Raw genomic sequence first — 26,122 nt, 5'->3', positions numbered from 1 at the left:
CAGATGTACCTTGAATGCTGAGGACAAGATTGGAGACAGGTACAATAGATGGTCTCTCTTTTGGTCTTTTTCTTTCTTTTGGATTTTCTTAGTCCTACAGTATACGTGAACATAAAAGTCATATATTTTTCCCAAGCACAATTTCTGTGCTTATTTGCTTCAGATAAAATGAAAAAACTCAGTGACACAAACCAGTTTCATTGTTTTTATTTGACATTATACAGCACAGTAGATTGTAAACAGTAGAGGCAGGAGAGAAAAGCAACCACATTTGACAGTACTCGCACAGATGATCCTCCCAGAACACTTCTATATACAGACACTGAATCAGTAGCTTATGTCATGGTGAAGGTTTTTTGTCATGGCAAAAAACTATCAAGGGGCACTTTTTAAACGATCTTTGGCAATCCTGAGAGCAAATGGCTGCTGTGTTATTTTTGTAGTTTTGTAGGTTTTCGAGAGGAACCTTCTTTGAAATTCCTTTTCATACATGGTCTAGCCAGGTAGGAAAAGCTGAAAAGGTCTTCGGAGAAGTAAATGCTTTGAGAGAATTTCCAGGGCAGCAGGAGGGAGTTTTTTCTTTTGCAGTTTGTCCTCTCTATTTATACAAATCAAACACCTGTGGTGATAGTAAATTGAGTTCAGCAAGTAGCCAAAGCAGACTAAATTCTTATTCTGTTGCTTTATTTTTATAAGGCCACTGAGCTATGCAAAGTTGAAAAGTAATAAGAGTGGCTGACCTTTTCTTGTTGTAAAGTTGTAAAATAAAAATGAATACTCATCTTGATAGAATTAGTCATTTGCGTCTAGTCATTTTCCAGCTGATCTGTCCTTGCTCCTTCGTACTGTCGAACCATACCAACCAAAAAAATACACAACTCAGAATATCACACCTGAATTAGGTGATTCAGTGGATCATAATGGTCCTTCAAATCCTAACAGCCTCCATGTGGGAAAATGACATTGAAAGAGGTGGTTTGGAAACAGAATCTTTCTCATGATATTATTTAGTTGAGATACCTCTGACATTTCCAGCAGAAATATAAACAAGGAAAAATGTACTTCAAATACAGTAGCATAGGCAACAACTCTAAAGGCAGCAACAACAGGGAAAGCACTTGAAAGTAATAATCTCAAAGATTTTCATTTACATAAATGTCTGTTAAGTCACTCCCTATCGCCGAATGAGGTAACACTATAGTGATTGAGCCTATGGCTCACTGATGAAAGCCATTGCATTTGCAGTATTATGAGTATTACGAACTGGGTGTCGGTGGTGACATTCAAGCAGCGCATACTTAGTGATGCGTTTTCCATCACCCAGCAGTGGTTGGTCTGCCAAAGAGGGTAAGCGGAGCTAACACGACAGACTCGCTCTTCAACTCATTTGTGTGTGAAGCGGCATACTGTTTTTTCCGGTCTCTGCTAGCACTGTGAATAAACAGTTACTGACGTCACACAGGCGACACTGTTCCCTGGGAAGTAAGGTCCAAAAACACACCTGCAATTACCGTTTATCGCCATAGGTGTCAGCAAAGAGAACGAAACAGAGATCTTCGAGATTGTTACTTTAAAGGGAACAGAGTCAAATATTTAAATTTATTTCTTTGCTGAAACACATCACAGTGTCCTGCTACTTGCCTGGGCAACCCTGGAGTTTGTCTTGCAACATAAAGCCCTGCAGATGAAGTCACCAGCCTCTATAACTTTGGCAAGGTTTACTCCCTGAAAAAAAAAAGCAATATCAATTCATTTCAAAATGTAATTTCTATGAGGTGATTTTGCCTGTTTGCAATATAATGAGGATCAAAAAGAGGCAACCAAATATCCTCAGGGTGTCAGAAATAGATGTGTGCAACAGGTGATGTAGTGAAATGGTTCCACCAGCAGGGGTAGGGATTGTTAAATAAATTGTTCCTGGGTCAGGACATGCAATAATGTGGGCTCAGGCAAGCTGTGTTAAACCACTGATATTATAAAATAAACATTCACAGAGCAGTATGTTTGCAGAACGAACTGTTTATGTTAATGAGCTCTGAAAGATTGTATGAGTTGGTTTGATGAGATGGGATTATTAAGACATAAACTACAGCAGCTCTGTCCAAGTGCACTGTGAAGACATACTTACAGTTTCAATGCCCATGCCATGGAGCATGTAGAGTACATCCTCTGTTGAAACATTGCCAGATGAACCCTGAGCATACGGGCAACCTCCCAGGCCAGCTACTGCAGAATCCACCACACAGACCCCCATCTGCAAGGACAAACAGCACACAGAGACATTCAGCGCCTCCACACATGCTTCAACCTCAGGTAAAATCCAGGAACAAAGATCCTTGTTCTGTTAGATTGTTCTGCGTGGTGCAGTGTGCCTTGCCAGGCCTGTGGTCGTGTTTTACAGCTGTTTAGGAGAACTGTAGGCTTATGTCTTGAAGATGAGTGGGCACAGAATGTCCCACAGTATGGCTTAGTCATCCTCTTTGTCAGCTTAAACCACCAGCACCACATAATTATGGCCTTGTTCATATGAGAGGAACATTATAAATGCTGAACAGAACATTTCATATGTTTCTGATTCTCCTGGTTACTCATGTTTTTACAGCACTACTCTGCCCTTAACCATGGGGATTCACTTTCTTGCCACATTGAGAAGACATTTTTTCCTCGGCTGGATGGTGTCTTTTTACACTGTGCCAACAATACAGGAACTGTAACATTAATACACAAATGCGCAGTTGCTGCAAACTATTATCATTAGTGTCATAATGATGTCTTTGGTTAAAATGTTCTATTATGTTTTATGGGGGTCTTTGTACTAGGCTGTCTTTGTACAAAGACATACAAACTCATGTTATATTTACACCTGCAAGAGATACATTTTAAGTGTTTACTTTGTGCATGTTTGGCTCATATGGCTGTTTACAGTCAACATAATTGTTATATTTTGTGGGGAAATGTTCTTTTTTTATTACTTACAATAAAGAAAAGTGTCTGGCGTTTTCAGTTGTTTTTCCGAATATCAATGCTTTTGTTGGACATCTTACAAACATCCAAAAATGCTGCTTAGCAAATATTAGGACACTGATTTTATTTTGATGCAAGAAGAATTCATAGTAATATATAATATTTTACAGTTTCTAAGAATGAATGTATTACATAAAGAGACAAACCTTCACTGCTTGCCGTGTAAGCGTATACTTAACTATGAGTATAACCTTTGTTTTCACACCAAAAAATGACGAAGCCAGACCTTCAGTTTTCAAAGTCATTACTGATGAAGGTCTCGGGATGTTTTCCACATGTCCCTGGGATTGTCATGAGAATATTAAAGATGTTTTCCAGCTTCCGTGGCAGAGCCAGATGTCAGAGGATCCCACAGTGAGAGAAAATTAACACGCTGATCCTCTCAGTGGCATTGGGTCATGAAGGACTTTCACCCTGTGGAGCAAGACCAAGCAAGCAAAATTAAAAGAATCTCTATTGCTTTTTTTTTAACAATGCTACTAATTGGTTGCTTTTCCTCCAGACAAGAACCTACTTCTTTCAGGGGCTGTCTGAGCCAGCCGTAATTGCTGTTTGTGTTGGCAAGGAGAGAGGAGGAGGTGGGGTAGAAGGAGGAGATCTACTCCGGTGTGTGCAGTGCACGAGATTTCCAGACCTTGGTCAAAGCCAGAGCAGGATATTGTACTAGGCAGAATTTTTTTGTTGTATAAACACAGAGTTGTAATCTACCATGCCAATCCTCTCGCTTTCAGCTGCTAACCGTGTAAGGCCAGGGGTCTTCAGCATACTGTTTCCGAGAGAAACAAAACGAACCCTTCAGCAGCATGCCCTGTTTCTCTGGACACTAATCACGCAGGAATTGGTGGTCAGCAGCTTGAGCTTGCCAGCGCTCAGTTAGGTTCACACTGCCCAGAAACCAGATGTGCACTTAGTGTTAAAAAGCCATATTCAGTGAGCTGTGGCTATATAAAAACAATACATTCCTGTATAAAGACACAGTGCATTTTGAAACTTGCATGATTTGGGATAAGCTTGTTGACATTCTACACTCTTAGTGGACGAGGCTGAAGATGGACATGCTCCCATTTTGGTTTTATAACTGCGTCAGAGAGAGAGAGAAAGAGAGAGAGTGTATTCACTGAAGGATATGAAGCAGTGATGCTTTACCCACTGCTACATAAACTGGGAAGCTGACAGAAACTGTCACAGATCCACTGCTGACACATATATCACCTCTTTACAAGAACACACAAATACGCTTGCCATGGGAAAGCAATTCCCAGATATTGGTGGGCAGCTAGGTGATAGACAAAACAAACCTATAAAGAATAAATAAATGACATTTTTACTTCATGGTTTATTTAAATGTAGAAATTCTGAACTATATAATCAATCCATTCACCTTCTGTACCTTTGTTGCATGTCTCTCTCTGTCTCTCTCATTTCCTGACATCTCTCTTCTGACTGTCTGAAATAAAGGTTTAAAAGGTTTAAAAAAAAACAAAACAAAACAAAAAATTCATTAATTTAATAAGAGGTGGCAAAAATACACAAATATAAAAAAACTATCCATGGACTATCCATTTAAAAAAATATATGTATAATAACTACTAATCGGCTGACAAAGGCAACACGAACCGTACTGAATGCACCTGTTTATACTGTATGCTTATTGACTCTGAGTCTTAGATTTAGTAAAAATATCCACAAAAAGGGGCCTTATTGGGAACACTGTCGTAGTGCCAACTACAGTTATTATTCATTCACCTGCAAAACCTTCTACAATTTTGCCACTGTAAAAAGACCAGAAAGATTTTAACTATGAAAAGCAGCACATATCTTGGATAACGTCATAATACTCTAATAATCTGATATATAATATACTGTGCATGTACAGTGCCAGTCAAAAGTTTGGACACACCTTCCCATTCACTTGAATGCAAAAGTATATCCAGACTTTTGACTGGTACTGTATGTGTGTGTTCATCTTTTTAAAACAGCTTTTAATGTTTGATTTATGTCCTGTTTTATTTAAACATTCAGCACTTGCATTGTGTTTTAGCTTTTTAGGGGTTTTTTTGTAAAAGCATCTTTGAGTATCTATAAAATGGCTCTGAAATAAAATGTTTTACTTATTATTACTATTAATATGTAATTTGATTCCATCATTGTTTATTTAAGCATTATGATTATTTATTATTGGCTTTGATGCTGTGGGTTTTTCTTCTGAAGAACAGCACTTCACCACTGACCAAAAAGTGACAACTGTCAGAGGTGATGATGACTATAATGACAATCATGGTGATGGTGATGATGAAGATCATGATGGTGATGATATAATAATAAATAATAAATTTGAAAGATAACATCATCATCATCATCTCAGCGTCTGTCAATTATCAATCAAGGAATTTCACAAAATCTGGCCAACGTAAAGGGTAACATACAATGAAACGATCAATACACTAGTCCACATTAGAGAAGATCTCAGCATATTAGTTACACAGTTACAGTCCTGGTCAAACAGGGTATCTGCTGTTCAACTACAAAAAGCTCTTCATGGAAAGACACAAAAGAAAAAAACTGCAAATGAATGTTATTGTTGGTGGAGAGCTCAAGTGTGAGCACATACAGGTTATACTGTATTCCCCAGCTGCAGCAGTACACAATACACTGAAATTGCGGGTAAGAATAAATAATTTTCCTTGCCAAGCCTGTGAAATCTAAGTACATACATTGTCATTGTGTGACCTGCCAGGAGTAGGTTTTTAACAAAGCCCCCCCAGACCTCCTAGAAAAAAAAGAAAAGGTACAAAGACAGAGGAATGTCTTTATCAAGAACAAAAGAGGTGACTCAGGGCTGACAGCGTCGGGGGAATTCATTTCTCTCCCAGTTGGTGGTGTGGACTTCTGGCACACAGTAATGAAAAGCTATGATAAAATCTTTCATTTCCATCTTGTTTATGGGTGAGCAAATGGTAGGCTAAATATCCCTGGCTGCTATTATTTTCTGTGGCCACGGGGCAGCTGTGATGAATCATTCTAAATATAATCCACATAGGAATTCCACCATCCCTCTGCGCTTTTTCACTACAGCATCCAAAATCAAGGTTAACCTTAAAAATATTTGTTACCTTACACATGGATACTATTGAGCTTTTTCTGCAGCACTGTGCTGCAGTGTTGAGGATACAGATGAACAGCACAGAAGATGACGCTCAGAAAAGCATCGATTTAGACTGTAAAATAATGACATTCTCACACTAGTTTTGTTGTAACTGACACAAACTAAAAGTCACAAGGAATAATTATCTTCTGCACACCAGATATTTGTCCTGTAAAACAAAAGTGCTACTGAAGTTTCACTCTGCTTCAGAGTTGGGGCTGCAGCTGCAGGACCGTTCATCACATGCACAGCAGAGAGCGACTGAAAGGATCGTTTTCCACCGGCCTTTAAGCACAGCATTGTCAGAGAGTTCAACAGCCAAGCGACAGATGAGTTAGGAGCCCCCCAGGGCCCTTCTATCCACCTAGCTCTCAGTTGCTTTGTCCAACAGATACTGAATAGGTGAGCCTTTGTACAGACCCCTTCACATCTGTTGACCCACCCAGCCCCCAATGAGCTTCCTACCCCACAATGACAATGTGCCCCAGAGAACTGATACAGCCATACCTGCATTACCTCTGTTTTATGTTTGGATTTATGTCAGTTTAACGTTTGCTAAGGGCAAGTGCTGAAAAACAACCCGACGAGACCTCCTCCACAGAGCTTTACAACCTAATTATATTTTTGTGAGCTGTGAGTATTTTACTATAATAGTACATGGAGTTTTTTTTTTCTTCACTACAATGCATGTGTACTCTGAAGGGAGGGTCCACTGGAAATATCTTGTGTTCATTAAGATTCTGGGATTTTTTTTTTCAGTGGGCAGTTTGTGAATCATCTCGCTTTGTGGGGAGGCTTAGATCATGTTTCTTAATGCCCCTCTTCCTTGTTGACTGATGGTTCCTGGTTTTCTGTGTGTCCCATTGTGACCTACACATTTGTTTTGTGCCTTCTCAATACTCGCCAAACAGAGGATACATTCATAATTTCGTAAACTGACACATTATCATTAAATATTCAGGTTTACAGTGAGTTTCAGAAACATTTAGGCGACATGTTGTTTTATACTTAAGCTCCACACTGACTTTTTTGGATGTAAAATGTTTAAGAGGGGACTGTCAGCTGTAATTTGAGATTTATATTACATGGACATTTATTTTATGTGATTATATTCTATTAAGGTCAAAGATAGCTTGAACTTGATTTCAAACTACCTTAAAAGGCCATAGGCCTAGATATTGATGGGAACCTGCTTTTGCCTGATTCCAGTGGAAGATAAACACTACTAATCCTTTGTTCTTTGTAAAAACTGCACAAAATATATTTTAATGTAACTCAGAGTGCCTTGAAATTTGTCTAAAAAGATGTATTGAGAGCAGCTTAACATGTCATTATCCGCAGCAGGAATAATGATTTAAAGCCTCAGAAAAGACTTGTGATCTCCACAATGTTGGCAGTCAGTCAAGGAAGTTGAAAGATATCCTGGAACAAGTATTGCCACCTCAACTTTGCTTCCACATCTGGTTGCTTGTCTTCATGTCATCATGAGTAACATCGCTGATTTATGCAAAGGTCGGGAATATATCCACAATCGGCCTTCGGTTTCTCCAAAAGAATATTCATATTCATCAAAAGGAGAAGGATGCATGTGAAGGCGAAGGTGTCCAAAACAATCCTTGCCAAGCCAGTGGGAAAGCAGAAAGTAAAGCTGTCAAACACTTTAACATGAGAGGCTGTGAGGATCAAGAGGATGATGCAACCCCATCTTGTTCTTGTACAGAGGAGACTCAACACTTAAAATTCTGAGGTAAATGGGCCTCATCTTCACCAGTATTGGCAAACCCTACACAGACTTTTGCAAGAGCCATTTTTCACATCTATCACACAAAGATCAGGATGTTTAATCATACCTTTCTCCCCTGGAAGACAGGTGTGAATGAAAGGTGTGAGTGACCTCCACTAGTTATCAGAGCTCCCTTCTTCCTTTTCCTCTAAGAGTCCAGAGAGTTTTTTCAACCTCCCTCCCTTTTTGACATCCTGCATTACTCCATCAAGGCAGAGATGTCAGGTCTCACCATCACTCTGTTTTCAAAGATGTCTGATATCTGCCAGGTTCAGAGAATTTTCAAGCTCCGTCCCAGAATCTACAAGTCTCTCCATCCAACGTTTAGAGCAATCTTGTCCTCTCCTTCATTTCAAGAACTCCCAGAAATTCAAGCAGCCTTCAGTGATGCTTCCCCAGAGTAAAGCAGCATTCTCCAGCCATGGAGAGCAACACTCATAAAACTTTACAACAGTTTCTTTTAGACAACTAGATAGAAAGAATACTTATTATAATTTTGGATTTCATATTTTTTATTTTGTTATCTTTTTGTCCTTCAGTTTTTCTTTGGCTTTAATTTTTAATGTTCATGTATTTTGTGTCTCAGGAAACTCTTAAAAACAAGATGGAGCATAACCAGGGGTGTATCTTTGAATTTTTAAGTACATTGATAATGGATATTTTTGGGTGTGTTCATCTTCATTTTTACTATTGTCTTTTGCATTGTAAAAGTGCGTACACAAACAACTATCAGGATACAGAGGGTCAAAGTTGATTTGTTGTAGTTGTAGTTTTTTTTTGCAAAATGCAGTAAATGTTTTTAATGGATGATAAAAACCAATGTCTGTTTTTGTTGTCAAAACCATGAAATATAACTTCTAATAGGTGGAAAATATTTTCTGTTGCTATTTCTACTACTAAAGTGCTACCTAAAAGCACTATTTACTCTACTAATGGTGATAATAATCATAGTAATAATAATGATTATAACATAATCATTCATTATGGTGAGTAGTCTTGGGATGACTGGTCAGTTCTTACCTGAAGTGCAGTAAGGATGTTCGGCAGTGCTTGCCCATAGGTGTCATGGCAGTGAACTGCTAGAGCGCTGGTGGGCACCTCCTTCATCACACTCTGCAGCATCTTAAACATGGAACCTGGAGTGCCAACGCCGATGGTGTCCCCGAGAGAAACCTCATAGCATCCCATTTCATATAACCTCTTTGCCACCTAAAGAATAGTGAAATATACAGTAAAATGAGCTGATGACATTGAGAGAAAGACATAAAGGGAAGAGACTACTAACTCTAATCAAATATGCAAGAATCATTACAACTTTTGTTCAGCATTGAAATAGCAAAGACATTTCAATTTGACAATTCTTTTATCCCTATTTTTTATAATAAATGACAGTCCAATCTGTTGCTACAGTGGCAACTTGATCATAGTGCTTGAAAACAAAAGGCCTCAACTCAACTCAGTGATGCACGTAGGATGCTGGGGCAGTAAATTGACAATAACCATGGAGTGGACTTTTGAGCTGAAACATATTTACCCAAAGCTTTTGTATCAAAATGAAGATTTATTAATGCTAAAGAAAACAAAAAACAAAAACCACCTAATCCCCAGACAATTATAAATGCTGCTGAGAAGAAAGGATGCTTTCCTGGAGTCTTTTTTTAAATGAGCATAATCTTGTAAATTCATGAAGGTGAGAAAATATGCAATCACACTATGACGGATTACAAAGAAGAGGCATGATTAGAAACTGGCAGTAGTAGTACTTAACTTTAACTAATATCACCTTCCATTGTTTATTGTCTAGAAAACCTATATTTAGTAAATGTTAATTATAGTTATGTCACTGACAGTATCAACATCTTCAATAACTGTTGTCAGCAATAACATTTCAAGATGACTCTATTAATTGCAGTCTTACTGAATGTTTTAGAAAATATGAAAGGATCCATAAGATTGATCTCACCTCAGCAACTTTGGAAGGTTCAATGTGTCCCTCATGTGGGCATCCGACAACACAAGAAACATATCTGTAAAAGGACAATTCTGTTTTAATGTGTTCATGAAAAATAAGATTGTTTTGGATGTTGAAGAAAAAACGAAAGTTATGATATTGTAACCCTAGTTCTATAAGCACAGGTGGAGCCCTCTACTGGACTCTATAGATTCTATGGGTAATACTCTCCTCCAATCACACACACGTAATTGCCCACTGAAATTTGCATGTACGTAGCCAGCCAATCAGGGCTAACCTACTGATTACATGTGTCTCAGTATATAAGACAGTGTCTTGCTGCTGCTTACTATCCAGAAACCGCCTCAGCGGACTGTGTAGGAGCGGCAGGGTCCATGGGTAGAGGGCTCCGCCTGTGCTTATAGAACATAACCTTCATTCTATCTCACACAGGCCTGATGAATGTTCACCCCACCGCAACATGTCATCAGACAGCCTCACTGAGCCCGACCAGAAGTTAGTCGATGCAGCCAACCTACTATGTTATAATCCAAGCCACTTAAGCAGAGCAGTAGGGTGCCCAACCCAGCCCAGTTAACATGAACATTAAGTGGGTGAAAACATGGCCTAACCTCGCAGGGGTCACAGATCATACAACAGACACCCTGCACACCTCATTCCCCAAGTCATCTTAGATCACAGGAGAATGCAGGTGTATCATCCAGATTCTGACACTCAGACTACCCTTTTAACAAGTCCTGAGTCGCTCCTGAAAACAAAAACCTTGAAAAGGAGCCTGACATGTCCAAGAGACAAAACCTTATGAACGGACAAGGCAAAGACCAAGACACTGCCGTGCACATGTCCTTGACACTCACCCCACTGAACAAGGCTGTTGCTACGCCATGTGTGGAATTCACTTGGACCATGGTGGGGGGCGTCCTTACCCACCTGCCTGTAGGCTTGGGAGATGCATTCACAAAGCCAACTAGCTAGGTGCTTCTTGGATAGGCTTTACCAGCCACTCCCTCTCCATAGCACACGAACAGCTGTTCAGTGCGCCGAAAGGGGGCCGTTTGTTCAACATAACATGCCAACGCATGTACTGAGCACAAGAAATTCAGTTTTGCCTCCCTAGCATCTCCATGAGGTGGAGGACAAAATGCCTCAAGCTGAATAGTTCTCGACCTAAATGAAGTCCTTATATTCTTAAGAACAAGGGGTTCGGTCTGAGAGTAGCACCTCTGTGGTCACCATGAAGCAGCAAACAGCTGAGGTGAACCGACAGGTGCACAATTCAGACATGCATCACTGGGCGTTGTCTCCTAACCCCCTGTAAGAAATGTTTCATGAGGGGACAGGCGAAGACAGGTCTGCCGCCAAAGCCCTCAGGAAGACAGGAAGAAACAGAAGCTGCATACACTTTAACAGTGGCATGAGACAGCCCCTTTTCCACCAGATATTGTAGAATGTCAGGGGGTCACATGTCAGGGGGTCTAATCTCCTTTACTAGCACCAGTGTTGGAATCCCAACCACTTTGCTTTGTAGCAAGCAATGGTGGATCCTGCTCTGTCTGCTTGGATGGTCTGCACCACCTGTGCAGACAGTCCAGCCCACATCAGCCTGTCCCTCTCAAGAGCCAGGACTGGAGAGAGGTTGGCCCAACATGGCCAGCATGCCTATTAAGCCCGCCTCCTGGGCCAGAGCCCCCAACATTTGAGGAATGGTCCTGGGCTGGGCCACCAACATCTGGGTCATCTCTGCATGCCATGGTGCCAAACGGCGGTCTGAGGCTATCAGGATGACCAACAATCACTCCTGTCTCACTCTCTCCAGCAGAGGGAGTGTGAGACGAAGAGAAGGAAAGGTGTAAAGCAGCCTATTTGGCCATGGCGCATGTGCAAATGCGTCCACTCCCAGGGATAGATCATCTTGCGGCATCAGGGAGAAACAGAGCAGGTAGTGGATGCTGCTTTGACTGGCGAACAGGTCCATTTCCGCTTTGACGAACCAGGTCCACCTCGGCACCCATTCGTCTGCCAGAGACCCGCCCCTTGACATGAGGTCAGCACCCCTGTTTTCTGGACCTGGAATGTGAAGGGCTGTCAGAGACAGATGTTCTGAGGCCCACAACAACAGGTTCTCTGCCATCTTCAATAGGACAGCGGACCGAACTCCACCCTGCCTGTTGATGTAGGTGGCTGTGGTGCGGTTGTCTGTTCTCACCAACACATGTTTCACCAGAACTAGTCAGGAAGTTTTGGAGAACAAAGAGCAATGCCTGAAGTTCGAGGAGGTTGTTGTGTCAGTTTTCCCCTGAAGGCCACATACCACTTATCACTCTCCCCAGACAGGTGTCTGCATGCATCTGTGAACATCGCTATGTAGGAAGTCACTTGACCCAGCGGTGTCTCCATCGACAGATGCTGTGGGGACCCCCAATAACGCAGGTCCTCTTGCCTGGGATCCAAGCACAGGCTGGCGAACCACCTCTTCAGGCAGCACTTGCGCAGGAATTCCAGTGGAACCACTGGATGGCCCACCGCAATGAGCCCCAACACCTACATGACACACTTGCTGAATGTGTGGAGAGCCAGGGAGTAGCCAAATGATAGCCTATTGTACTTGTACGCTATCCCCTGAAAGACGAAATGCAGGAACTTCCTGTGTTTTGGTGCCACCTCAACAAGAAAGTATGCATCTTTCAGGTCGATGGTGGTGAACAAGTTGCCCGGTTTAATCAGTTCCAGCAAACTCCTGATGGTTAGTATGCGGAACGTCTCTCAGGCAATGCACTGCCTCAGGATGCAGAGATCCAAAATTGGTCTGAAACCTCCCATCTTCTTAGGAACCAGGAAGTACACAGAGTAAAACCTCCTCTGTCGTGAATGGGAACAATCGAGATAGCCTGTTTCAGCAACAGGCCCTGCATCTCCTTGGAGAGAGAATCTGTCTCCTCCTGGGAGGATAGATTATCTCCTTGATGCCCAAAAATGGTGGAGGAACACAGCAGAACTGGAGTGAACAACTCAGTCTCTGTGCTTTATCCATCCACTCCGTCAACACACAGCTGTGATGCCATGCCTTGTAAAACTGTGTCAGAGGGCAACCAGCCAGCTGGGGAGCAGCCGATATCGAAAGGGCCTCAACACAGCGTTAGATGTTGTGTCCGTGTGTCTGTTTTTGACAGCCATGCTATCATTAACCCGAGAGACAAGTTATGCATGCTGATCCTGTGAAGGATAGTGGCAAAAACAGCAGGAGACAGTGTTGACACTAAGCAGACATGAAGTGTCCTTTCCCCAGCCAGTGTGTGAGCACGAGGCGTTATTCCTCAGTGAGAAAATAATGCCACTCGCTGCATCACCGTCAGCTGCAGAGGCAAGTTGTGCTGGCTGGTCCAATAGATAACAGTACCAGTGAGCACGGTGAGAGACAGATCTTCTCTGTGTTGCTATGTCGGGTGGGATGTGTTTCTTTCTCACCACATTGCGCCTAACATAGCTCTCATGAGGGGGCTCAGTGCTGAGCTTTTTTCAGCTAGCACAGCCTGCAGCTGAATGAGGCCGCCCGCCATCTGTTTCCCTAACTAAGGGAAGAGAGGCAGGGGCGCTAGCTGAGTGAGTGCATACTGCAGTATCAGCCTCTGTGAGCAGCTGGATGAAACGGGCTGGGCCGCTGTCATCACAGCGTCAAGGAGGGCTGGAGAGGTGGAAGAGGGGAGGGTGGAGGATTTTCCTCTTCGGTGGAAAATGTAACTTGTTTTTATTAAAACATTTTCAACACACAGTGAGTTTTTCAACCCAGCATGGGAGGGCCAGTGCTGCGGTGTCTCCTTCAAGATGGTCTGGGAGGAGGCTGATGCGGTGGGGGCTGGCAATGCTCTGTCCTTCCTGTGCGCTCTTCTCCTCACTGCCTTTGACCTTAAAAGCCTGTCCAAAGCTATGGGATCTCCCAGGATGTCTTACCTGTCCTTTCTCTGTATGGCGGTTAGTCCCAGCCACACATGACGTGAGCCCACCGTGGCAAGCGATATCACATGCCCTGCAGCAGTAGCAACACCCAGACTTATTAGTCTGGCCGATGATGCAGCCCAGAAAATCGACCTGTTCTGCTGTGGGGGGAGGCACGTAACAGTGTATTAGCTGCGTGCCCAGTCAGAATATTTTTCCTGAAATATTCCAGCATGTCCCTATCCTCCTCCAGTGGAAGCTGCGGCTTCCTGCTTGCTGACCAGAGAGCTGAGTGAGGAATTGGGAGGGCTGCGAGGGCCTCTTCCAGGGGGGCACACCGGGACAGCCTGTCTCCGTGTGGCCCTCTACTCTCAGGAAGGAAATCAGTCCCATGACTGGTGACTTTGTTTTCCTTCCAGGACATTTCGACACACTGCCAAATGTCCAGGAGAGGAGGCGAAACAAAGGCAGATTGAGCTGGATGAGCCAGGCTGTAAATGCCTTCACATAGTTGACTAACCGGATTGGGCGGGACAGACAGGGGCAGTGAGAGCCCTATGCGCTCTGCCACCAGGGCCATAACCTTCAGAAGACAGAGGTGGATTTCCAAAGGTCAGCAATGATGTCAACACAGATGAGAGGTTGTCATCATCGTTCATTGATGAAGCTGCCAAGACAGCCTTAGCCGAGGTGTCTGACGGCGGCAGAACTCCAGACGATGCAGGGGACTCATAATCGATGCGGTACTCTGGGTTGCTCTCAACGCAGTGGAGCTGAAAATGGTCCCACCATTGCTGGCGTTGAATCAAAGGAAGTCTTCGGCAGTGAACGCAGGGCAGTGGATGCATCAAGCCGCTCTGTGCATGGTCCCGTCCAAAGTACTCGAAGCTGAAGAGATGCCTGTTGACAGCAGCACGACGGCAGAAATGAGCTTGCTGGAGCGGCGAGTCCTTCCATGGAGAGGTAAGATCACTGAGCAGATTCGTCGTCGCTGAAGTGAGAAGGATAGTGAACAGCAACAAGACACTGCCTTATATACTGTGTGAGACACACATAATCAGCAGGTGTGTCCTGATTTGCCAGCTACAGTACGTACATGCAAATTTCAGTGGGTGATTGCATGCATGTAATTGGAGAAGAGAATCACCCATAGAGTCCATAGAGTCCACAGAGTCCACTAGAGGGCGGAGCCTGTGTGACATAGAACTGAGCAACTGCTGTGGATGTAGAAGCAATTCACTGTAACATAGAGAACTTAACTGTGCTTTTGGTCTTGTGGTGTCTGTACTTTTAACAGCTTTATATGTAGGATATACTCAGTGAAACAGAGAGCCACTCTGTTTTTGTTGCTACTCGGTGGAAGAGTATATAAATTACAGTGTATAAGAAACTTCTGGACACGTCAGTGCTGTTTTGGCTGTTCATCTGTATCTCTTTGTCAGCTGGATATCTCAAAGGCTTCCAGAAAGATCCACATTAGATTTGGTTAACATATCTGTGATTAGAGTTTGGTGGTGATCCAGACCTAAATTCTAAGCCATTTGTTAATCATTATCAAACAGCATTTGGCACATGGAGCAATGTTTCCACTAATCCACTGCTGTTCTGGTTCTGTGTTTATCTTTAACCAGATTTAAACCTTTATGTACAGTGAAATGTTGATCTAATCTAATCTAAGTAAACATGCATTGCCATTGCAGTGGCTCGTATTTCCATATATGATAAAAGGCGCAACTACTGTATATCCAGTATATTAAACTGTTTGGTTTGCTTTAATGTACATCCAGACTTGTGGTTTACTAATGCATTGATATAACCTAGTGACCATCTGGAACTTTTGTGTAAAGGTATCATTACCTTTAGTAACAAATAAATGTGACAAAATCTGAGTGAATAAAATGCTTTGTGTGTGTTTTCTCTCATTCTAAGTGACAATTTAATATATAGAATACTAACCCACGGACTGGAATTTGTCGCTCTTTGGCAGCGTTAATGACTTCCTCAAACCTCAGCATGCTTTCATCAATAGAGCAGTTAATATTTTTTTTACTGAAGCTTTCAGACGCTGACCCAAACACCGCCACTTCTGTAGCGCCAGCTGCAACCTTAAACAGGGGAGAAAAATGAACTTGTAAAACCACTTTGAACACTGTGTTGGAGTCACACTTACGTAAGTGCAGGAATCATCTGGCATAAAAAAATGTGGTGCCAACAATTAACTCAAATTGACAAGCATGGGTAATTATGGTTTTCAGCAGGGATCATTATGCTGAATTGAAAATTAATGCTTACAGCATCCTGGAAGCCCTGCATGTTAGGTGTCAAAACCGGGTACTGAACATGAGGTGCTCTCTGGATTCCTCTGAGCACATCAGTGTGGTCCGCCATCTAAATGACGAGGAGGAAAACATATGATGTAGAAAAATAAACCTTTAACTTCAATCTGAACATGTTGCTAAGAATACATCACCCTCCATCAATGTTTTCACATAGGCAGCACACAATCCATAAAGGACAGAATTACTTTTTCATGTCATGTTTTTTCAGATTAAACAAAACATGGGGCTTGAACATGTTTGCTCCCACTCGTGAAGTAAATAAATACAATTTATGACAGGTAATGAAAGGTCAACTTCATGAAGAATATTTAAAAATATTCCTTAAAAAACATCTGTGGGACCAACAAGGATGCTGGAGGAGCAGACTTCCTCAGTAGTTGTGCAGACAAGAAAGAGAGCTTAATAAATCACTCAGCACTCTTTTTCTGTGCACAAAGAAGAGTTATTACCTGCGGTACCCACTTTGAAGACACAAAGCTGGTGGCCTCGATCACAGGCAGGCCTGTTCCTGAGAGCATGTCTATCAGCTGGATTTTCACCCGTGTCGGAACAATTTCCTAGGGAACAATGAAACTGAAACAGCTCTTTCTGGATTTGATTCCTCTCAAGATGGGAGGTACAACAAGTACATATCTGGCTGTAGGCACACTGGGCCTCATTCACTAATATGTGCGCAGAAATGTTCTTACTTTGCACACAAAATACCGTCCGTCATGATGTGCACACCGACATATTTTGTTCTTACCACTGTACGTATGTTAGTGAATCAGACTCATTCTAAATTGACAGGCACGTGCACGCTATCGGTAATTAGCATACTACCACACCCCCATTTCTCTATATAAGGAAAGCTCTGTTGGAGCAGTGGAACAGTGGCGAGAGCTGTCACTCAAAGAGGGCCATGATGGTAAAAATGTAGAGAAACTTTACTGCACATCGTGTTTCGTCTCTTTCCACAACAGGCCATGATGTAGCGAAAGCATAGCGCCCCTCACTGTGCTAATACTGAACGGAACAGGCTGCTGGTTAACAAGCTGCATGTATCACGGCCAAATCTGATGGGGAAATTAATCGAGGTCACATTCCAATATGGAAATTACAGTATATAAGCTATTTTCAACTAAAAGTGGGAACAGGAAAATTTTAATATATTAATAATTTCATTACATTTGTGATGATGATTTATGGATTACTACGTCTTAGCTATTCATTTTATAATTAGTAAATAAGTTGTGTATAATTAGCAATTTCAACTTTTAAATGTTGTATATTTGGGTCCAATCATTTTTTAAATAATACGCATGATCTAAGGCATTTCTAAATTTGTTCACAGAGTGAGAACAAATTCAAGTAAGAACATGTTAATGAATCCTGGATTTGTGCTTAAAACATTCATTCGGTTTAAGCAAAGATTTGTGTGTGCACACTGTTTGTGAATGAGGCCCATTGCTATCTACATTCACATGCTGAACCTTGCACCTGCTGGATATTTTGAGATCTCTCAAAATATAAAATATCTCTTATCACACATTGTGGTAAATAAAATGATCTCTGCATCCAGTGCAGTCTGTAAAACCACTGGCGTGCAATAAGGAAATGATACAGCTGTGACATGCTAAGAAGAGTAAACTGAGCCAGAAGCCGTGTCATCTTTTCTGTTGAATTTCAAAGAAAATGTAAAACATATGCTCCTGGCAATTACGGCACACAACCCATATGTTATTGCTTTATGTATGAAAGATACAGGAAAAAATGGGTTTTCCAGGGATGATCATGTATGTTTAGTAGTACAAAACAAGGGTGCATATGAATATAAATGAAATTTGTGACTGAAATGACAGTACCTTTTCATTTTGAAGTCCATCTCTAGGACCAACTTCAACTATTTTAACAAACTCAGGATACTCATGTCCTGTAATGGTCTGGAAAGATAAACAGAGCAGAGAATAAATAGAGGAATACCACTCAAGAAGACATTCAACACAAACACTCAAGTCATCCTTTCAGCCAGGACATGTTATTTCTAACATGAACGACTCTGTATACCTCAAAGCTAGATGATACCTGATAACCAAAACATAAGCCTGTCGTGCAATTAGGATGTAAACCCAAGAGATGTGTCATAGAGACAAGACTGGGAAAGAAGGGAAGGGTAACTCCACAACAACCACAAGGGATATTCTGAGGATCAGGTTATTTTTATGGCTTGAACCAGATAATAATTATAGAGAAAAAAAATCCTTGTTGAACTTTAATGTACAACCTCCAAAGACATTAAAGATTGTAGAATTTATAAACATCTTTATCCTTAACTCCTAAAAGAAGTATATGTGTCTCTGGTGCCATGCCATTGGTCCAACGGCTCATTATTCCGAAACCCCAATAGTTCTAAAAACATCCCATTGGACCAAAAGCCCATTAGTCCGACAGCCCGTTACTCCAAAAACAAAAGCCCACTTCTCCAAAGGCCTGTTGCTCCGAAAATATACACTCTCCCTGGAGTTTTTTGCCCTTAATATCTTAGTGTATAAATAATGGTAATGCGTCCGTCACCCCCCACCGCCCCCACCACCACCACCATGGACAGGGCCAGCAGTTACTGAACTCCAACAACTCTAGAGTGTGTATTTTCAGAGCAATGGGCCTTTGGAGTAATGGGCATTTGTTTTCGGGATAACGAACCATCAGACTAATGGGCTTTCGGTCCAATTGGACATTTTTCAAACTATTGGGGTTTCGGAATAATGGGCCTTTGGACCAATGCAATTCAATTCAATTTTATTTATATAGTACCAAATCGCAACAAAAGTCATCTCCGGGCACTTTTCACATACAGCATGTATAGCACATACTCTTTAATTTACAGAGACCCAACAATTCCCCCATGAGCAAGCGCTACAGTGGTAAGGAAAAACTCCCCTTTAACAGGAAGAAACCATTTGACTGTCTTCACCAACTGGATGCTAACCTTTACTTTTGGAGCTGAGCAGTTAACTGTTAGCTAGATGACAGTAACCATTAGTTAAGCATTGGTGGAATGTAGCTGACGTTAATTAGCTAACAGCTAAGCTAGGTTAAGTGCATTTAGCAAATGGTTACTTAGATAGCTACTTAGTGTATGTTGCTGTTCATTTTATGAAAATTTCTACTCTGCCTCACTACATTTCAGGGAGAAAATAATACTTTTTAAGACACATTCATTTAGAAAAGATGATGTATTGTCCTAGATTAACTACCCAAGAGTATATAAAGTGGTTAAGACTACTGTAAGCTAACTCCATTAAATATAATGCTATCATTTAAAATTATGCTAACGAGTTAATGCATCAGTAATACAATTATAATTCATTAATATAATATATGATAACACAATAGGCTATTTTACAGCATAATAATACTTAAACCTCTGATACCTAAAGTACATTTTGCTTATAGTACTCAGAATCAGAAACAGGTTTATTGAATGTGCAGACCTACTTGGCAATAAATTGTACAAAATGTACTTTAATTATCAGAGGTATTATTATGCTAGTTATGTACTTTTGTGTAATATTTGCAATGCATGATTCTTACTTGTAATGAGTAAGGGAGTATTATAATAGGAGTATTTTTACATAGTGTTTCTTGCTACTTTTTGAGCATAACAATTGAAAATAAAAGGAAACAATGAGTTACAAGAGGCCAAAAATATCTATAGATGCTTCTTGTGTCATTCAATTCCATTTAAATATCACATCTATTATTTAATTCAAGCTTAGTACATGATCAATGTATTTGAATGTAAAGAACCACTACAGTTAGCGCATCAGTCCATTTTCAATAAACAAATATTCTTCTTATCAAATTACTAAATAATCCTGTTGAAGTATCCTTGTGGAGAGACACAACACAGACAAAGCTAAATTTAGTCTGCGTATTTTGTCACATATAGTCAGTTCAGAGAGCTGGAAACATTTTTTATTTAGAGAGAATAACCTCCATTCTCAAAATTACAGTAATATGTGAAAGAGGAATAGAATTTGAATTGAAGAGGACCATTATATAAGCACCATGCAGTATCAGCGCTGTCATCAGTGGCTGGCTGCTGTGTAGTCTCTGTGTCATGAGAGTCATGTGGCAGAGCATGTGCAGCAGATTAGAAACAAGTAAAAGGACGCCCACCTTTTCCTCCAGCAGCCAGCGTCTCAGCCATGGGTAGTCCTGGATGACTTGTTCATAGCTCAAGCAGTGCTTCACTGTTGTGGGTACGTTACCCATCCGAAGGGCTGCTGTTCAGCCTGCCGCACCTCTGTGTCCTCTGGGACTCACCTGCTCACACCGCTGCAACAAATGTAGCAAATTGAAGCGTCAAATCAATATTCTAATGCAGGCCTGGATGATGGAGGGCCTTGCTGCAGGAGGAGATAGGATTAGAGGACGGCTGCAGACGGTAGAGTATGACTCAGCAGTTGCCATGGCACCCACATCCCTGGCAGGGAGGGGATCAAAACAGAGACGGACGGGGGAGATGGAGACTGCGCGAGGAAATGGTGTGAAGCAAAGTGGGAAATGGAGCGATATGGGAGATTAGAGCTGCACTTTGGACTGGAATTCTTGTGGAAGCATTTTGAGGAAAGATATAATTTGTGCATCCAAAAAAGGGAATGCAGGTGCAGAGCAGGAAAACTGAACAATAAGGGAAGAAGAGTTTGTACAGCCACAAATCAGCTCCAAATGGTTTATTCACAGGCTGAATACTGAGTGCTTGCTTTATAGTAGAAGCATTTAACAGTATTCACTAAAAATCTCACAGCTGATATTTTTTAGATTCAGCAACTAGATTAGATGAATATTCACCTCCCTCTTCGAGTGAGAATTGAAGGCTTCAGGGAAACAGGCTGCTTTGATTGATCTCCTGTGACCTAAACAGTTGAGGGGTTTCCATTGCCAGACGTGCCACTGCTGCCAATGTCAACTGCATGGTGTAATAAAATCCCTTGTTAAGCCAGGGCAACATTTACCAGAGAAAGAGCCATTCTTCTGAACCCAGATGTTAACAATAGAGGGGCTTAATGAAGTCCTCGCATTCAACCATCTCACCACGCTAAACTGCTCTGTGATGAGAGACCTCTGCCCCTCTCTCAGGGGACGGAGGCGACTCATATGATCAGCCCTTTGTAGCAGACTTCAAGGTTGATGTCTATCAGTTGCCACCCCCTAAAATTTAAAATGCCTTTTTTTGGTGTATTGCCTCTAACTGCTTATTCATGGACCTCCAAGGCACAGAAAAACAAGAGGCAGTTATTGAACTTTGAAGTTATATGACTTTAAATTGAAAAATTCAAACTTAAAATTAAACATTTTATTTATCTTTTACACATCAAACCAAATCTGTGCTGATTCTTATTTGTGCCAATATGAATAAAGTCAAAATAAATGATTTCATGGTTTTAGAGGTTTGTTGGGTTTTAAATTATTTTCAGATGTGCTGTAAATCTGGGCTTTAAAGCAGAGACAGGAAGTAAGGATATCAGAGAAGCACTAAATTAGTGCAAATTATTGCTGTCATAATTCTGCTACTTATGCAAAGCACATATTGTTTGTTTTATATATGTAGAACCTTTTAAATAAATATGTTATGGAACTAAATATATTGTAATAAATCTTTGTATTATGACAAAGTATGGTTGAGAAATCTGTTTTCATTAACACTAAAACACATGTAATCCATCATTTGCATTGTCAGGAAAATGTTTCTGACTTTAGAAGGAAAAGTTTCTTTGACTCTGTCGATGATAACTGCATCAATCACTTAACCCTAACTGGCCTTTTAACATTTCTATTTTCAAGGAAACTGCAGCGGTGGTTTATCTTGACAAATACCAGCTGCAGAGAGTAACTTAAAAGAACTGGCCTTCAGGGGCTTTCCTGCTTTTAGGTATCAATGTAATGCAGGTGAGGAGAAACTTTAAAGTTTAAGATGGTATGGAAGTAGAGGAGGTTTTGACATATAATAAAATCAAAAATAGTTTTTTAACGATATTAGAAAAATGTTAAGAGTTGGATGTGGTCAGTAATATAGGTGAACAGCGATATGCAAAACAAGGACAATAAACTTTTCATGTAGTACATATATTTATAAGGTATAAATTGTATTAGAATAGCACAAATTTCAGCTTACAATTATTTGGTCTCACTTTTTCAAAATCCTCTTTAATAAAAGGGATGCAGCAATTTTGATTAAATTATGTAAATTCCTTTTATTTAAGTAGACATAGGATGGAGGATTATCTGTGTCAGAGTTTCGCATTTCGCACAATCAAATCAAATGTTAGATTTTTGTAGGATAACATCATTAACAAATTAGCCCAATGGTTCAAGACCTCTAAATCGCTGCACACATGTTTAGATTTCCTCAGCAATTTAAACAGAAAGGAGTAATGAAGTTAAACAAAATGGCAGTTCAGTCTAATCATCAGTCATAGACACAACTGAACAAACTGTACAAACTTAAGAAATTTCCTACTAGATTAAACTCTACTGCAAAGGGACAATACTTTTTTAGATTAGGCAAACAGATATGCCTTGACAGGAAAAGGGATGTCTCTGTGCTAGTTTGTAAGCTGCCTCCTGAGAACAATATGTTTTACACATGAGGATTTTGGAGACCATGAATGGCTCTAAATATTAAATAAAAATCAAACAGTGCAAATGTCTCAACATGTTTTTGAACTGGAAAAAGTTGCAAAAAAGAAAGGGGCTATTTTTTTGTACTAAGAAAGAAACAGATGTGAAAAACAGCACTTTATAGAGTACAGGTTTCGGCATGACATGAAGGAAGTTTTAAGCTCTCAGATATATACTGAAAACAAAGTGGAAGAAAGAAAAACAGGAACCAGATTAAATCAATTTTCATCCTCCATCCGTCTTCAATTTCAACATCATGGATTTAACTGAACTGTAACAACATGAGAGTCCTGGTGCTGAGCGAGTAGCACATTATGATCACCCTGAAAGCAATAATCATGACATACTGTAGTCTTTCATACCTGAGGAAAATGGAAGGATACAAGGTATGATTACATCCACAACAGACCACTTGCTGTTGTATAATTGAACTTGAATGTTGCATAACAGATGCTGCACAGAAACAGCAAACATTGATTTAGAATAAATCCATTTGTGTCAGGAAGAACATCAATATCCCACTGCATTTCCATTATATTCAACTATATACCAAAAGAAAAAAATAGACCACAAACACTTTTATGAATAAAATATAAAGCCTTCATAAAAATAGCAGCCTACCTTACAGTTCTTTCAGGAAGGCTAGCCGCTCTGAGCCAACTTTCCACAGCTCCCCTTAGAGACAGCATGTGTGTTAAAGATTATCCTCACAGTAATCACACTGAAGAGCGCCCTGTGGCTTTTAGTCACAAAAGCCACTGACCTGTGTTGGGTTTGTGTCCACACATGATCATATACAGGACTGTTGAGTGTTGATTTATAAAACACAATTTCTCTTGCTCTGCACATGCCGCTTATGATGTGCGCCCTGTTTGTTCAGAATGAAGAACAGCAGCATATTTGATAAGGAGAATGATCAAAAACACGCAAATCCTCTCCTGTTAATAATGAATTGGCTACAAAAACTATACAATAGATACTGACATGCTAAAAATCTCTTGGGTTTTTTTTTTGTTTTGTTTTTTCAAAGGCTCTATTTAACACAGTGTTTTGCACGGATACCTCCCAAGCGGATGTTTCTAGGCAGCCAGATATTTCCTTAAGTATATCCATATTGTTGGTGAGAGAAATTGAATTTCACAGCAAAAAATACAACAGTCAAAATACACATGAACTGGGTTAAGTGGTGGCTGTTGACATCTCTGTTTTCTTTCTAAATAGGCACAGTAGCACGTTTAGTTCATTATTTTTATGGTGGTGTGAGGAGATGACAGGACAGATAAACCATCCTGGTAAAGTTAAATGCATTTTGATCATGAGACTACCAGAGCTAGGTATCGTTTTTTATAATATAGAAACTTTTTTTTATATATGTTACTTTTTTTGAAGAATACAAACATATTTTCAATAAAATCCTGTTTTTCATTTAACCAAAGAGTTCTCAAATGTACAGACTTGTTTCAACACAAGCTATCATACAACGAATAAAATAGTATAAAATTGTTTTCAAATCAGAAACTGTTTATTCAAAAAAACAAGAAAGCAAGATTTTGCATCTGAGCTATAAATACATTTCAGTGGGTACCAAAAAATATTACAACTTAGAAAATACTTGACTGAAGGTAATAACATGAATCTACACTGTAAGTATGAAAATCTGTATGGCTGTGGACAATGTGTGTGTGTGCCATCCTTCCAATCACCTTTTTCCTGACATTAGTTCAGTGTACTGTGCAAAAAAGACCAAAAAAAAAAAAAAAAAACCTGAAAAATGACCTTCAAATAAACCAGAATATTGGCTCACATATGGGTTCTTAATCATGAGCAATTTATGATTATCTTTGTGTGACATCTACCCAATTTAAGACCCTACATGGAAGCAAAGAATGATTGCTTTTAATATTGAAACTCTTGGACTATATAAGAGGTTTTCAAATAACCATCCAAAAGCAATTGAATCAAGAGGTTCTTGAAAGAATAGTGAAAGATGTGCTATTGTCTTTTCTTTAATCAACTGCGGAGAGGTTGCTAAGATACACTTGTAGTTGCAGTTCTGCTGAGGAAATTACCTCCAATCTACAGTATAAACACAACTAGATACATTTAATTGTCTTGGCTACTACAGTGATGATGATTAACTCAGGGCATGTCAATACCTTTAAAGCATTTGAAGCCTTGGACAAAAATGCTTTTTTGGAGTGTTTTCATTTTGGAGACAATGGGCCAGCAGGTTTTGATAGAAGAGTTTATAGAGTAAATTGTGTTTTTTCTTACTTGCTTACATTGTTTCTTTCTTTTTGTTCTTTAGTTCATAATTGTGCCCAGATAAGCAATTCTAGTGTACCCTGTTTTGGCAGCGTATTAAACATTGGTTTGAAAACTCGGTGATAAAGTAAATCAGAATGATTAATACAGGATAGAGACATCTTTGGCCTTAGAAACAGGTTAATATCCTGCACATCTGCTTTGGTTTGTATTTTTCTTTTAAACCTTTTTTTTAATCTTTTTTTTATGTGTTTTTTGACATAAATTGTACAGTGGATGGGCAACAGGAGGACATAAGTAACCTCTTTAACTAGAGAATAACAACATGGAACCTGGACAAAAAAAGAAGAGAGCGGACATTGTTAGCATATTATGTCAGAAGCTTTTATTGCTACTGAGACAAAACCACAAAAGAATCTTAAAATGTTTTTCTGGATTCTCATGGAAAATATTTTTCATAATGTTGCATGCAATATAAAAAAAATAAAAAAGAATCAAATGGAAAGCCTGATCAGAATAAAAACAACTGTGTGTAAATTCATTATATATAGTTATGTAAAATAAATAGGTTTAAGTTTATGTTTCTAGTATATTTGTTAAATGGGCTTAAAACAGCACTGCTCAGACAGTTTCATGCACAGGTGCCACCTTTAATGGTAATGGGAAGTGACAGTTGAGCTCACAAACAGTCTGTTGTAACTCTGAGAACCCATAACCCTCTTTTCTTGGGAAGCTAATGTGCATATGTGAATAACAAGCAAACATAACTGTGTTTCTGCGTTGCCCTCTGTGAGGACACATTCCTAGCTGGTCCTGCTGCAGCCTTGTCATACCAAACAACATGTAAAAATGTGACCCATATGGTCTCCCTTTTCAAGAGGGACTGATTGAGCTGTATGGAAGTCAGAGCCCACCCACAGAATACAAATAAGGAGAACCATATGTGTGGAGATGAATTAGGTAAACTGCACAACATTTTTATTAGATACAATTTC

At 40.2% G+C, this 26,122-nt stretch overlaps 1 protein-coding gene across 2 annotated transcripts; it reads right to left on the bottom strand.

Moving 5' to 3' along the window:
• Positions 1 to 192: 192 nt before the first annotated feature.
• hmgcll1 (3-hydroxymethyl-3-methylglutaryl-CoA lyase like 1) lies at positions 193 to 21,069 on the bottom strand. Of its 2 annotated transcripts, XM_067609922.1 has the most exons (9): positions 20,358 to 21,069; positions 18,041 to 18,118; positions 16,646 to 16,753; positions 16,150 to 16,245; positions 15,814 to 15,962; positions 9,916 to 9,979; positions 8,973 to 9,161; positions 2,129 to 2,254; positions 193 to 1,725 (listed from the first exon to the last, which is right to left on the bottom strand). In XM_067609922.1, exons 1-9 carry the CDS (start codon positions 20,451 to 20,453, stop codon positions 1,621 to 1,623), a joined length of 1,011 nt encoding a protein of 336 aa, XP_067466023.1. In that variant the 5' UTR covers positions 20,454 to 21,069; the 3' UTR covers positions 193 to 1,620. The 2 variants fall into 2 exon arrangements, with proteins under 2 accessions (XP_067466023.1, XP_067466024.1); XM_067609923.1 differs by lacking the exons at positions 193 to 1,725; positions 2,129 to 2,254 and adding an exon at positions 3,257 to 4,471.
• Between the last annotated feature and the right edge of the window lie 5,053 nt (positions 21,070 to 26,122).

Source organism: Thunnus thynnus, chromosome 14 (genome assembly GCF_963924715.1).
Source record: "Thunnus thynnus chromosome 14, fThuThy2.1, whole genome shotgun sequence".
NCBI classification, from domain to species: Eukaryota; Metazoa; Chordata; class Actinopteri; order Scombriformes; family Scombridae; genus Thunnus; species Thunnus thynnus.
This window is presented reverse-complemented; position numbering and strand designations above follow the sequence as displayed.

Coding starts and splice junctions, on each gene's coding strand:
- hmgcll1 (XM_067609922.1), bottom strand. CDS start 20,453: ATGGGTAACGTACCCACAACAGTGAAGCACTGCTTGAGCTATGAACAA. Junction 16,754..18,040: donor ATGGACTTCAAAATGAAAAG/GTACTGTCATTT, acceptor ATTGTTCCCTAG/GAAATTGTTCCGACACGGGT. Junction 1,726..2,128: donor ATGGCATGGGCATTGAAACT/GTAAGTATGTCT, acceptor TTTTTTTTTCAG/GGAGTAAACCTTGCCAAAGT.